This window comes from Aptenodytes forsteri, unplaced genomic scaffold, assembly GCF_000699145.1.
Source record: "Aptenodytes forsteri isolate BGI_AS27 unplaced genomic scaffold, ASM69914v1 Scaffold426, whole genome shotgun sequence".
NCBI lineage: Eukaryota > Metazoa > Chordata > Aves > Sphenisciformes > Spheniscidae > Aptenodytes > Aptenodytes forsteri.
The window spans coordinates 502,778-516,553 of NW_008794010.1; the positions used below are offsets into that span (position 1 = coordinate 502,778).

At 39.4% G+C, this 13,776-nt stretch overlaps 1 protein-coding gene across 1 annotated transcript in view; it reads left to right on the forward strand.

Annotated features, from left to right (window-relative positions):
- MYRIP (myosin VIIA and Rab interacting protein) overlaps nucleotides 1-13,776 on the forward strand; it is a 124,553-nt gene that overhangs the window by 63,835 nt on the left and 46,942 nt on the right. The window contains exons 2-6 of the mRNA XM_019474862.1: nucleotides 7,042-7,178; nucleotides 9,256-9,336; nucleotides 9,949-10,046; nucleotides 10,376-10,456; nucleotides 12,059-12,208. Of these exons, the coding sequence (XP_019330407.1) occupies nucleotides 7,042-7,178; nucleotides 9,256-9,336; nucleotides 9,949-10,046; nucleotides 10,376-10,456; nucleotides 12,059-12,208 (547 nt within the window). The remainder of the gene's footprint in view (nucleotides 1-7,041; nucleotides 7,179-9,255; nucleotides 9,337-9,948; nucleotides 10,047-10,375; nucleotides 10,457-12,058; nucleotides 12,209-13,776) is intronic.

The window sequence follows — 13,776 nt, forward strand, 5'->3', positions numbered from 1 at the left end:
AAGTGATGGGTGATCTGCAGAATGCCATTAGAAGAAAATAAACAGGTTTTCAACTTAAAGCTTGGGAAGGAAACGTCATGAAGAGTTAACAGTGGCCTTTTGGGCTAAATGTTTAGGAGCTGTTGTGCTTGAGGCGTGAACAGCTGCCTTTCACGGGCAGGGGATATGTGCAAAACAATCAGGGAAATACAAGTCCCATCTTGGAATGACATGAGCTTGGCCAAAGGCTGATGTACAGAAGTTCCTGTTCAGGGCTTCAGGGGGCTCTCAAATATTTTTTTTTTAAAGTCTGATTTTTAGCGAACTGAGCATTGGCAGGCTATTCATGTGTGTGGTGTTTGTGTGCTATAGTAATGATTCATCCTGGGAATGAAGGTGAAGTTGCATTCTTGAAGCTGGAAGTATGTTTGATTTCACTGAAACTGAAAGGAACTGAAATACTTTAACAATTTATAAAGAACAGTACATTACAAGCTCTAAAACATCAGCCCAAGGGAAAAAGCAAATATTGCTATTGGCAGGGAAAGAATATTTCAGGATGCTGAGTTTGAAGCAATTTTACTCTAAAAGTGAGTAAATAAGAAGTGACAGGCTAAATCTTAGTTGTTTCTCTGGGCACCAGGCTGAGGCCACTCAGTGCCTGGGAAATGGAAACAAAGGCCTTGAGCTTTGTATTCTGTGTGAGGCCAGTACGGGGAGGGAGCCCGTGTCAGGGGGCCTGTGACAGACGGTGTGCCTGAAACAGCATAATCTGGATTAGCTGGAGTTTCCCAGAGAACTGATGTGTAACATGGCGCCAATGCAGCCGGCGGGTGATGGATGTGCAGCTCCCCAGGAGGGGCAGGGCTTCAAGGACGTCGGTCCCACAGCACCGGACACCTGCCTGTGGGGGAACATCATGGTTAAAGACAAGAATATTTAACTGCAGCATGCCTCTGCCTCCGCCTCCTGCCCAGCAGTGTGGCTAAGAAGGTTGGCTTTGGAGGGGTCCTGTCCACCGGTGTCCCGGCTCTGGCATAGCTCAGCAGGCAGTCTTCCCCTGGCTCCCAACCCCTCCATCTCTTCACCCATGGCTGAGCCTCCGGGCAGTTCAAGGAGCCTTGGGAGTGCTTTGAAAGAGTGAAAACTAAACACTGATGTTGCTTTTCCACTGGAAATTTAACCTTCTAATATTTCTTCAGTTTGATGTGGTTGCATGGCATTTTGGAGTCTCCCACAGAGCAGCAGTTCTGATCTGTGGATAGTCCTGTATTTCAGAGGTGGGTTTGTTTGGCTTTTTAAATTTTCATTACTTAATTTAAAAAAATCATCACATCCACAGAAGTAAAAAGGTCCAAGGATTGTAAAGCAGCTCCCTTCCTGTGTTAATCTAGCCAATTGCCGAATGCAGATCTCGAGTGACCTGAGGTTGGATGTTACACTAGGGCATGGGTACAGCAGGAGAAGCACAGGGTAACAATTTTTAAAGCCTTTTTTTTTCTTCTTTTTTTTCCCCAGATAAAAGTTATTTTCAGCAACTGTTTTATTTGGTTCTAGTGAGCTTGATTGGTTGTTAGCTGATCATCATTGTCTGAGAAATTGCTGCTGAATGTCTGCATTTCAGGGCTGATGCCCATTCAAGAATATTAAGCAGCTGTTTAATGAAGACCTTTTTTATGATGGACATTACTTTGGTGGGTCTGCTACTGGGTACTTTTTATTATTTCCTGCTTTACAAAGTGAGAACTGTGGGGAACATCTCACAATTAAGTTATAAAACCCTGAAAAACTGAGTTTATAATGAAAGTTGCAACCAACCCATAAGTCTGCTACTAGTAAACGCAGTGGTAATGCTGGACTAACCAGGGGGGGATGGGAATGTGTTTAACACATTTAAAAAAAATAAACAAGTATTTGAAGGAGCACCTTTTCCCGTCAAAAGGAAGTATAAAAAATATATTTAAAGGTATTACTCCGTGATTATTACGCTGTCATTATATACCTAAGGGTCATAAAGTCGGATTTCCATTATCTTAACGTGTTGTGGACCATAGACAGAATCAGTGGGGCTGCAGGGAGACAATAGATAGTGTCTTTTAGCCTACAGCATGATTCCCATCGTTCTGGTAGAAAGATGGCAAAGGTTATGGATGATGGGAGAGGAATTATCCTCAAGAGGCTCAGCTGGCAGCTGGGGCTCCAGAGGACGCCTCCGCCTTGAGTGAATGTAAGAGGCTCTAGCAGGGTGGCATGAAACTCATGTCTAACATTTCGTAATACATATATGGAGGTGAGCTCAGAAATATGAATTGTTTGGTATAACCATTTGCACGAACAGTTGTTGATGCACAGGTGAAGTCTGCGGCTCTGATTTTGGAGTCAGATTGAGGGGCTAGAAGAGTTTACTGGCCTGGCTGTTGGCACAAAGCTATGGAAGATGCGCTAAGATAGGAGGGGAAAGCTGAAAAGGAGTCTTCAGTTTCCAGTGCAAGTCAACAGCAAGGAAACTCCAAGTGATTATGTATTCACTCTGACATTTAAATAACGTAAGTTCAGATTTCCAGAAGCACCTCCTGACTTACTGAGCTGCAGTCTAGTTTCTGAAAGTGACAAGTTCTTGTGGGAGAAAACTTCTCACAAAGTTCATGGAAAAATGCTGCTGTTATAAAATGCTTCCTTGTAGTTTAACTTGCGTTATGAATAGAGATTAAGGTTATGAACATTAAGTTGGTACTACCTTTTAGAGAAAATTCATAGCAGAAGCTTCATATTGCCTTTCTACCAAGTAAAACCTCACAACGTTTTAGAAGAAAAAAAAAAAATTAAAGTGGTAAATCACTCACTAAACAACCTCCTGTGTATTGAGTAATGAATACTTGTCATCATGCGTGAGTGGAGTCTTTCACGTGAACTTCTTGGAATCATCGCTAATAATGAGAGAGATGGTTCATGTCCCCACTCCCCAGCACAGCTGGTATACTTTTTTTTTTCTCAGAAGGCTAAAAATTGAGTACTTGGGTGCTGCAGGTGAGAAGTGTACTGAAAATTGCTTGTAAAGATTTTAATGGCTTATCTGTTGCTCTTAAGGCAAACACATTGCTGCACTAAAATAAGACTGAGGCTTTATAATACTTGTTCAAGTTTTAATGTTATTAAACCAAAACTGTCTGCCTAGCTTTCACACTTTCTAGTAAGGCAGAATTTTAAAATCACAGTATTCCCCTCTGCCAAAAGCACATCAAAATGCAACTCAACTCCATGGCAATACTATATAACATAAATAATGTCCTTATCATTTAAGGCTATTTAGCAATAAAGACATAGCAGTCTTTATGGCACAGAGAGAGAAATGGCTTCAACCACTCCTGCTTCTTTAAAATGCATACAACTAATATCCTTTAAGTGTGAACCTTCATTTCACAGAGACAACTTGCACACTTTCTATTAGAGGTAATAAGGGAAGTGTTTCATTTTAACAAATTAATGCTAGCGCTGTCAGTCTTTCATTATTCTGGACTCATGGACAGCTTTTGCAGAATACAGATTTAAAATACAGGTCAACATTGAAGGATTTTGAAATAAGGCAAAAATGTTCTTATTTCTCTTTTGAGTGGGTCCTTTATTTTAGTATCTATAAGAGAACTACTCTCTTCTCCAAATCCTTTCTCCCCAGGAGGAGTCAGCAGGGACATTGTGACTTATTTGAAAGTTAAAAGGCTGAAAAGCTTTAGAGGAGGCATTGTAATCTGCTATAAAATGTGTGCAGGACAGAGGCATAGATTGGAGTTCTTCCTAGCTCTCCAACACAGGAGAGAAGCATGAGATGATTAGATTACTCACAAAGTGTTAATCCTGCAGCAACAAGGAAATTTAAAAAAAAATCCTAATCCTTGTGTTTACACCAGATTAGCCAGTACAGAGAGGCAAGCATCTCTTCTTTCATTGTTGCTTCGAGATGTATAATCTATCCTTTTGACTCTTCCAAAGTTCACATACAGAAAATGTTATCATTACAAATACAAAGCCTGTCTCTAAAATTGTTAGTTGCAAATCAATGTCTCACCTCATTAAAAAAACAGTGCTGTTAGCTTTCTGTTTTTACAGAAACAGTATTGATCGACCCAGAAAAACATGGTAACATGGGAAAAAAGGTGGGAAAGCAGGCTTGCAGTGGGTCCCATCTCTCGTTTTTCCCAAGTTGCCAGGTCAGCATTCATAACTGACTATTTTAACTCATACAGTTTGTACAATGAGATAGGTGACTTCTGCTTTTGGTACCTTGTCACTCAGTCTGAATATTAGGAACTGGGTCTACCTGGCTTCCAAGAAGATGACAAGTTTAGTGTTTTGAGCTAGTAGAGCTGAGGTTGCTTGGTAAACGTGCTAAGGTAGTTGGTAGGGGTCTTGAAAGCCCTAAAGCAATGTATTCGAGGGCTCACAGTGCTGTGAGTCCACCAGCAGTGATAGTGCTATTTTGTGGACAGTGTGGTGAATACTGTGTTCACTGGGCAGAAGAGCATCCTTCCTGGCCAATACCTCCTGCTAAGCTGCTGCCAACCCAGTTGTGCAGACTTAGTTTTATCCATCATAATGATTGTGACTCCGTGCTATTGACTGAAATCTTACACTCCCAGCACCTGTAGAAACTCAGTGGACAAAAGTGAATCAAATTCAGCAAGCAGAAGACGTAGTGTTTGTTCCTTTCTGATGCAGTTTCCATGAGAGCAAATGGTTCCTGCCCACAAAGAAGGGAGGTTCTCGAAACGCCAAAGAATTGCAGGTTTGGGAGAGAAATTTGCCTCCATTCACAGATTCATCACTGTGCCAGCAGCCAAGTCCTGGTCAGTGGGTCAGGACTTGGACAGGTATCATAACAGATTTCTTGGTGGCAGCATTATAGGAATTTAGAAATCCTGTACTTCACAGACCGACCTAGGCATGCTTCCCATTGCTTGTGCTCTATCACCAGCTACTTGTGCTTCATCAGACGTCAGTCATTTGTGCACCGTGTGTAAGGACATTTTCCAGAAAAAAAGGATTTTTGCCCTTGTCACATGTTAGTGATATTTGTAGAATGGTGAATATTGGAACTTACCAGCTTCCTGGAAACTATAGTTAGACTTGGAATATTACTGTGCAAGCAGATAGTAAAGGGCTAATACTCACATTATCTGTAAGCATCTCTCCTGCATCTAATTGCTCACAAGCATACAGAAAAAATATGCTTCTGTTCCATTATGTGCTTTTTCTTCAATTTTTGTCTTCAGTAGAGCAACTAACGTAACTTTAAGAGTTCAGAGTTTGAATACGATAGGCTTCATTGATTTTTATTTTTAATTTCCAACTGCTGGTGTTTGCTACTGAACACTTTTCAATGGTGACAGAGAAGTGGACTATATCATGATGTTCTGCTTTACATGAAGGGGATATTCCTTTTTAGTAATATATTGAAACTCAAAAAATCTGGAGCCGGACTGGAAGCATTTAGTTGAAACCCCAGGCTCAGTGTATTTGTTTGTTATCGAGTATCTGCCGAGGTTCAGTGCCTAGTAAGAACTACATTGCTAGCCTCTCAATAGGTGAGACTTTATTTGTTTATGAAATGGTGTGTGTTAAACAAAAATTGTGGATTGTCACTTGCTTTGCACTTTATAAAGAAAAGTCCAGAGTCCCTGAAGGAAAATCTAAAGGTTACAGTGGGGCTTTCATTTTATTTTGTTTTTCACCCACAACCCCAGGTTTAAAAAACGGAATTAAATCATCTGAATGGCTTCAAGTCTGGAAGTGCTGAGAGTCCAGCACTCCTGATAGTAACATCATTTCTTTAGGGGTTCATATATGGACACTGGACACTAACCTTAGCCTTTTTTTTTTATTATTAAATCTTGGTGTTAAGACTCTTTGCTTAATTATGTAACAAGCTCCATAGGGCTTCTAGTTCCAAGACTCCAATTTTTATAATTATTACAAAGGGGACATTACTTTTGCAGCCTATACTAAACACTTTTATATGAAATGTTTTCACATTCTATAGAAATATCTTGGTTCCTGCAATGTAAGTACAGTAAATTAATTAAAAATAAACTATTGTGGCAATGTACAAAGGAACAAATGAGCTCAAACAGGGAAGCAAACACTCGGAATTAGTTCATGTTCACTGGCTCAGACTTATTTCTCCTTCCTGGAGGCTTTTGGGTAAGTCAGCTTTAATTTATAGTTGGGTGCCTAGGATCCCCCTCTCCAGTGACGCCTTCACTAGGAAATGTACGGGTCCGCTGTGGGTTACCCTGCAGCAACCTGTGGTTGTGTTGCCTGGGAATATGGTGCAGGTTGTCTACCACCCACTACTGAAGTAACAGGTGGAGCAAGAGCCCTCTGCCATGTGGAAAAGAATACAGAGCTTGACAGTATCTCATGGCTTTATAAAAGTATATGAGCTCTGGGGACAAATCCGTTAGGATGAATTATTGACATTAGTGATGCTTACTGTTGAAAGTAAGAAACCAAACTGCATTTGTGAGTCCTTTCCCCCCAAAAAAAGGTTGTCTGCCTACCATTCTTTGCTCATTCTGCTTTGAGGTCCTCTAATTAGGCTTTGTCTACTCTATTGCTTTCCCCAAATAAAAGCAGTGATATATTTTTATGAAAATGTTATTTTTTGTGGTGCATTAATGGCCTAATGTTCTTACATTATCTGTAAATCTGTGTAAATAAAGGCTATTTTTAAAACCTTCCTGTGCAGTTGCAAGGCTTGTTTATATTTTTCAAAAGGCTGTAGTGTTGGCGTTATAATGTAAAAGGGGAGAGCACCTCTTCTGATAGTAGCAAAACCAAATAAAACCTTGAATAATGTGAAGCAGATATTTGCTCATGAGTTACCTTTTTTTTTTGCCTCAGTATACCAGACACTTGCAAAGTACAAACAGTAAAGAAGTATTCAGAAATTAATATGTTTATGCTCTGAGGCCTAAAAGATCCTTTTTTACATAAAAGGATGGTAAACTGTTTACATTTATTTGTTGTAGAATCATTCCCAATATGTAGTTTATTCTTCTGTTTTAGGCTCTTAAGGACCCAGTCTTTGGATTGGTACTATAATAATGTCAAAAGCCGCTTTAAGTGTTTTGGAAGTGCCAAAGTCCTGAAGAACTTATACAAGAAGCATAGACTGGAGAGCGGAGTTTGTCCTGATGTAACAGGTAAGAACAGCTGTGTTGATTTCTTATTAGCTTACCTACTTTAACACACAAGCTGAGACAATGGAAATTCTGAGCTTATTTAAAAAAAGATTTTTTTTTTAAGGGTTTTGGTTTTTTTTTTTTTAAAGAAATACTTCCGTGGAGAGAAAAAAGAGATTAAGTGTCTAGAGAGCTGTTTAAGAATTCAAAGAATGTTTAATCTTAATTATGCCAGTGATACAGAAGAACTGTTATCTTCAGTCCATAAATTGCAGTTTGTATTCTAGTCTGTGTTCCAGAATTTATCACAGTTCTGAGTAGTCAATGAATAAGAAAATAATTTTGCATTCAACGTTTGGCCTTGGAGCACATTTCCATGGTGTTTGAAGCAAAATTTGGTTAACATGGGATACGTTCAGTATCCAAGTTGACCAAAACTTAGATTGTCCTCTACTTTAACACAAGCTGAGACAATGGAAATTCTGAGCTTATTTAAAAAAAGATTTTTTTTTTAAGGGTTTTGGGTTTTTTTTTTTTAAAGAAATACTTCCGTGGAGAGAAAAAAGAGATTAAGTGTCTAGAGAGCTGTTTAAGAATTCAAAGAATGTTTAATCTTAATTATGCCAGTGATACAGAAGAACTGTTATCTTCAGTCCATAAATTGCAGTTTGTATTCTAGTCTGTGTTCCAGAATTTATCACAGTTCTGAGTAGTCAATGAATAAGAAAATAATTTTGCATTCAACGTTTGGCCTTGGAGCACATTTCCATGGTGTTTGAAGCAAAATTTGGTTAACATGGGATACGTTCAGTATCCAAGTTGACCAAAACTTAGATTGTCCTCACTTAGTTTTGCATGCTAAAGGATCTGACACTGGCCACATCTTATTTTTGTATTGATGTTTGTAAATGGTTAAAAGATGCTGATTAAGTATTGGTGTCACCCTTTTAAATGAAAAGACACAATTCTCCCTTAACCATGGTGTTACAATGCATCGCCCCATAAGAAGAGTAATTGAAGATATAAAATGGGTTAGCAGAAGTGGCGTTTGGTGACATACTGGTAACTTTAGCAAATTACTCAAAACACAGCTAGCAGAATGTTTGAAATTTCATTGGATTTATTGGACCAGATACTTTCCTAAGGTAATTCTTTTGAAATTTGTACAGAGAATGTAATTTTCCTATAGTCTTTACTTTGTATTTTTCTGAGATTATATAGGATGGTAAGTGGACTCCCTAGTCCTGAGTGAAAATTTTAGGTGTTTCTTATGAATAATGCTATAAAAGCTTCTAGGGAGAAGTGACCTATGCATTAAATTCTGATTTATTAGTCTCTCTGCTTTCCCTGTATCCAATTCATTTTTCTAGAGAAGATTCCTTAGCAGTTGAGAACAAATATGTATGAAGACAAGAAAATCTGTCAGTGAGGGCAGAAGTGAGACAATGGAATTAAAAACTGTGGGGATGGATCCTTCAGAACTTTACTATTATGTGTTGCCTTTGCTTAAGCCGTAGTCTCACTGAATTTGTCCTTGAATGGAAGTGTGAACAATGCAATGACGAGTTGCAGTGGCATGTGCACTCTCTGTGAGACCTTTCTAAGGAAGGCCTTTGAGTCTAAATGTCATTGCTAACTGTCTTCCACTCTCCATGTGACTGTTAGGTAAACCTTTTGTTCCCTTTGAAGATAAATACTAGTATACGCGTCTGGGTTTTGGCTTATTTATGCAGCATTGCCCTTTAAAATGTAGAATCTATTTCAACCCCAAATGTCATATTAAAGGCAAATTCCCTATATTTAACTTTTACCATGTAAGTTTTATACCTAGTAGCTTCTTCCTCTCTCTCTCTCTCGTTTACTGTACGAATAGTTTTCTCCATCCAAAATGAATGAGAGGTCTTTTGTATAAAAGCAGTCATGTTTTGTACAAAAGCTGCTGCAGTCGTGGTTTATACCAAAGGTAGGAGGAATTTTCTGGTTATCCCTCTTTGTGTGCGGTGCCACCGTATCTTGAGTGAATATTCAAATCTAATAATGCCTCTGCTGACAATGTGTACTTCTTATACTAATGCACGGTACCGTCTTTTTTGAGCAGAAGGAGGTTTTTTTGAAGGAAGCTTTGAAAATGAAGGAAGCATTTGTGGGAGTGACTCTACATTCTACCGACAGACAGAAGGTATGCTGCTAAAAACTCGTTTGATTAAAACACAGTCCTTACACTTTGAATTACTGGACAAATAGCCTAGAGTGCTGGTAAGTCTTGTTCACAGATCCAACAATCTTTTAGCGGAAATTTAGCAAGATACTAAAAATCCTTTCTGTACCATGCTGAGATATCTTGCTTCGGTATTATAGCTAATACCCACTTATTCTAGTGTGATTTTCTTAATGTTCAGTGTCTGTTACTTCTCTCCCAGTTCCTTTCCTCTGCTCATATATTTTTTTCATTCTCTTTCTTGTATTCTCTTGGTGTTTATAGGAAGTTTACAAATTTTCTTCCTATATTTTCCTCCTAACTATTTTGCTGGATTCGAAAATAAGCAACATAAAAATACTGTTTTATTGTATTTAATATTTACATTTAAGAAGTAACACAGAGATTGAGACAAATTTCTTTGTCTTAAGATGTTTATTTTACTGTGCATAATTATGGATTGCAGAAATGAACTTTGTCATGAACAACCTAAGATTTGAATATATGTCCAGAATATGAGTCTGAATTTTGGAGCTCGTTATGCAAAATGTACATACATAAAGAACGTGGTGGTTTTTCTTATTCTTCACCTAGGACACAGCATGATGGATACCCTTGCTGTGGCCTTACGTGTTGCAGAGGAAGCAGTGGAAGAAGCTATTTCTAAGGCAGAGACCTACAGTGACAGCCTGGTAACATTTTCCAAAAAATATGTATTAATTTAAACCGAACAATTATTCTTCTTTTAATTTGGGTAGTGGTACAAAAACAAGTAGATACAAAAGAAAACATAAAGACGTAGTGACTATCTCATGCCATACCTAAAGAGTTGGGTGTGGGTTTTATGAACTTGTATCCAAGACGCATGTTGCATTTCAGAAGGTGACATGCAGTGTAAGTACCTGTAATTTCTTCCCACGGTGCCAGTAGGGCATATTACCCATTTCCTGATCTATACCATTTCTGTGGAAAGGCTGGTTTTATGTGATTTTAGCAACTACAGATATCCATTTTCATGCAGGACAAGCAGAACGAGGCTTGTTACTTGCAGGAACACAAGGAGGACCTCATAGAAGAGCTGGCCACAACCATTGTGCAGAAGGTATGGCATGCATTTTTTCCCTAGCTTGTTTAACAGCCAAAACACAATCCTTTAGTCTGGTGAGCTTTGACTCAGCTAACAGCAAAAAGGATGACACCAGCATAGAAAGTAGAGTAAATGACAAGTTGCAACTTCAACTATCACAGTACAGGCTTAATCAGCTACATCTGACAGATCAATTTTTATAAATAAGCTTAATCCAGTGCTTAAACTGATGGCCTACACCCTCAGAGCTGAAAGGTACCACTCCCTCAGGTCTGTGATATCCTTGCTTGGAAGAGGAGGCCCCTGTTCGATGGAATTTTACATCTGTACTTCATTTCCCAAAAGGCACAAAGTTTTCCGATGTAAAGAAGTGTGGCTCTTGACCATACCAACTCTACTGAACCCTACCAACTCTACTGAACCCTGCATCTGCAACACATACAAAGAAAACATCGATTACTAAAATAGAATTCTGTTAAAGATGCTGAGACAGACACCCAAAAATCACAGAACCCTCTGTGTGTCTGATTTACGTGGCTTTTTCTGGAAAGCTCATTCTTCTCCCTGCAAAGCTTGCAGTTGGCACTGACGCAGCACAGAAATGGAGAAAATACCCCTTGAGTTTGTCTGGACAGTCTGGAGCAAGGCAAGACGAGCATGAACAGAGTGCTGCTGAGCTCCCGTGCTCAGTAAAGTAACCACTCTGCTAAGTTAGTCTCCCTCCATGTGAATTAAGCTAATTGCCACATCTGTGTATGGGATGTGGCATTTAACAATGTATGGATCACACACCAGAAGAGGAACATGTTGTTTATAAGGCTATCAAGAAAAGCCAGAAAAGAAGCAGCTCAATGGAAAATAATCTGCCTTCTTTTTTTAATAGGGATGTTAGAGGATTAATTCTGCTTATCGGATCTTTGATAGTCCAGAGCCTATCTCAGCCAAGGTTGAATTGCTGCCATTTTTGTCAAAAGCTGCCTAACAAGATCTTTTATGCCATAGGATAATATTCTGTAGATATTTTAAATTGGAGTCAGAAGAGTTGTGGAAATGAAGTGTAGCAGGATATAATCTGTCAGTGTAGGGAGACATGTAGTCTATATGATCTCTCTCTCTCTTAAGACGGTGTAGATTTTCAAAAACAAAAATAGTGCCTAGATACCTAAGACTTCGTTGTTTTCGGTAGAAATGTGTCTAGATGTCATGGGAACCTTTGAAATTCCCCTCATATCTAGTATTTTATGCTTCTTTGCAAAAACTCTTGTCTGAGAAAATACTTGACACTTAGATGGTGCTAATGTTTAAAGTGTTACTGTAGGAACAGGTTTCCATGTTTATTTAATTCACCTCTGATGTTCCTACAGGCATTGATTATGATTTATTGTATCGATGCTTATGCGCTTGCAAGCAGTATGACTTCAGATGAGAAGAAATGCATGCAAGTTGTCAGAATCATCCTTGCATGAACTGGAGCAAAAGCAAAGGGAAACTCAAATGTTCTTCCTAGGCAGTTTGCCTTGAGAGAGGGTTAATGTAGTTTTTCTCCATACAGCTCAGACAGTATTTTCCAAGCACTTTTTTTTCTCCCTGCCCATCCCCTGTCCCCCTACCTTACAGATTATAAAGAAGCAGAAAAGCAAACCTGAACAGGCTGAGGCTGACTTTGAATGGCCACCATCCAGGAGCAGTGGCCTGGCGTCTGTTGCTGTCTCAGATCAGAGTATGCTGACTTTTCCAGGGAGCCGCAGGGGGTCCTACACATTGTGGGTGAGTGACTTAGCACAACTATTGATGTTTTCTGCTGCACAAAACTGGAAGACTGAAACCATGGATAAGTATATTGACTGCATGGAATGGTATGTAGCTACTTGCAGAGAACAAGCATTAAACATGTTTCTGGGCAAACTGTTGCTCAGTTGCATGCTTTCCTAGCACATCATGGGCCATGGAAGTACATCACAGACATTGTGTTGTATTGGTGAGTGTGTTGGGGAGGACTAAGTTTGTGATATGAGCAATCTTGCTGCTTGATTTGAATGCTAACAGGACTCAATGCCTGAGTGTTTGTTCCTTAAAACAGTTTTTATGCTCACTTAGCTTTTATTTGGATTTTTGCTGAATGTAATACTTCCTTTTGTACAGTGTTAGATTTCTGTAATTTTTTCTCCTTAGCCATCTTAAAGAAAACAGCCACCAACAACAACAAAAAAGTAAACCCAACTGTAGAGCACCATTTATGTCTTACACTAAAGAGTATTTCCTCCTTCTTTCACTTACTTCTCAGCACAATGCCTTTAGCTCCTGCTATAAAGCTGAAGAAAATCTGACAAGCTGCATTAGTAACATTTTAAGAAGAGCAGCGAGGGAAAAGAAGTGAAAATAAGCTATAGGCTTGGACAGGCTGTTTCACAATCAGAGAGTGAGGACAGTGACAGATGAGTTCCAGTGCATTTTGATACAGTGGTTTAAGCTGCTGCTCCCAAGTGTCCTGCTACTGCCCAAGTAACTACCTCTCCCCCACTGAGCAGAGCCACCAAAATTGAACGTGTACTGTGCCCTAGTTCCCAGCTAAGTTTACTAGCTTACACTACCAGTGAAAATAGATTTATGCCAGAATATAAGACTGTGGGCCAGAATTGCTGAGATGTAGACTCACATTCTCGTCCGCCACCTATTTCCAAATTGAATGAGTAATACCTTTAAGCTGCTGCTTGTTAACCAAGTGATCACAAGTCAGGGTGAGCGTGTTTAAGCACTTTGCTCTGTAGCTCCTAGACAACTTGCTTGTGGAACATAAGAGCCAGGAGAGGGAGGGTTAATTTTGTGTCTGACTCAACTGAGTTTTCTTTCTGGAGTTTAAGGACAGGACCTAAGGAGCATGCTGTTCAAATCCTCAGTTATTACACCAGAAGCCTGTTGTTCTTCTGCATTTGGAGAGTTAAGCTTGAACGCAACACATTTTGAAATTCTGTTCTGAAGTAACAAGTTTGAGTCCCAAATTTTCACCAGAGGGAGGCTCATTGGTTTGAGAAATAGTAGACTTTGTGGAAAATACTGGAGTAGCAGAAATGTCACGCTCAGGTGAGAAAAGCCGCAACAAACAGCTTCAAAGCTTCTGCAGCCATCAGTCAGTACTAGAGATCCAGATGTGTACAGTGCTTTATAAGGACTTTCTACCTCTTTACAGGGTCTTTCACCACATTTGTCACCGTTTGGTCCAATTGTCTTCCCATAGTGCGTTAAGAAACACGAATGAATTTGGCCATCTGGTCTGGATTCTCTCACCCCTCCCATAAAGTCATTTCTGCCTTTTGCTTTGCTAGGGTTGTTTTATT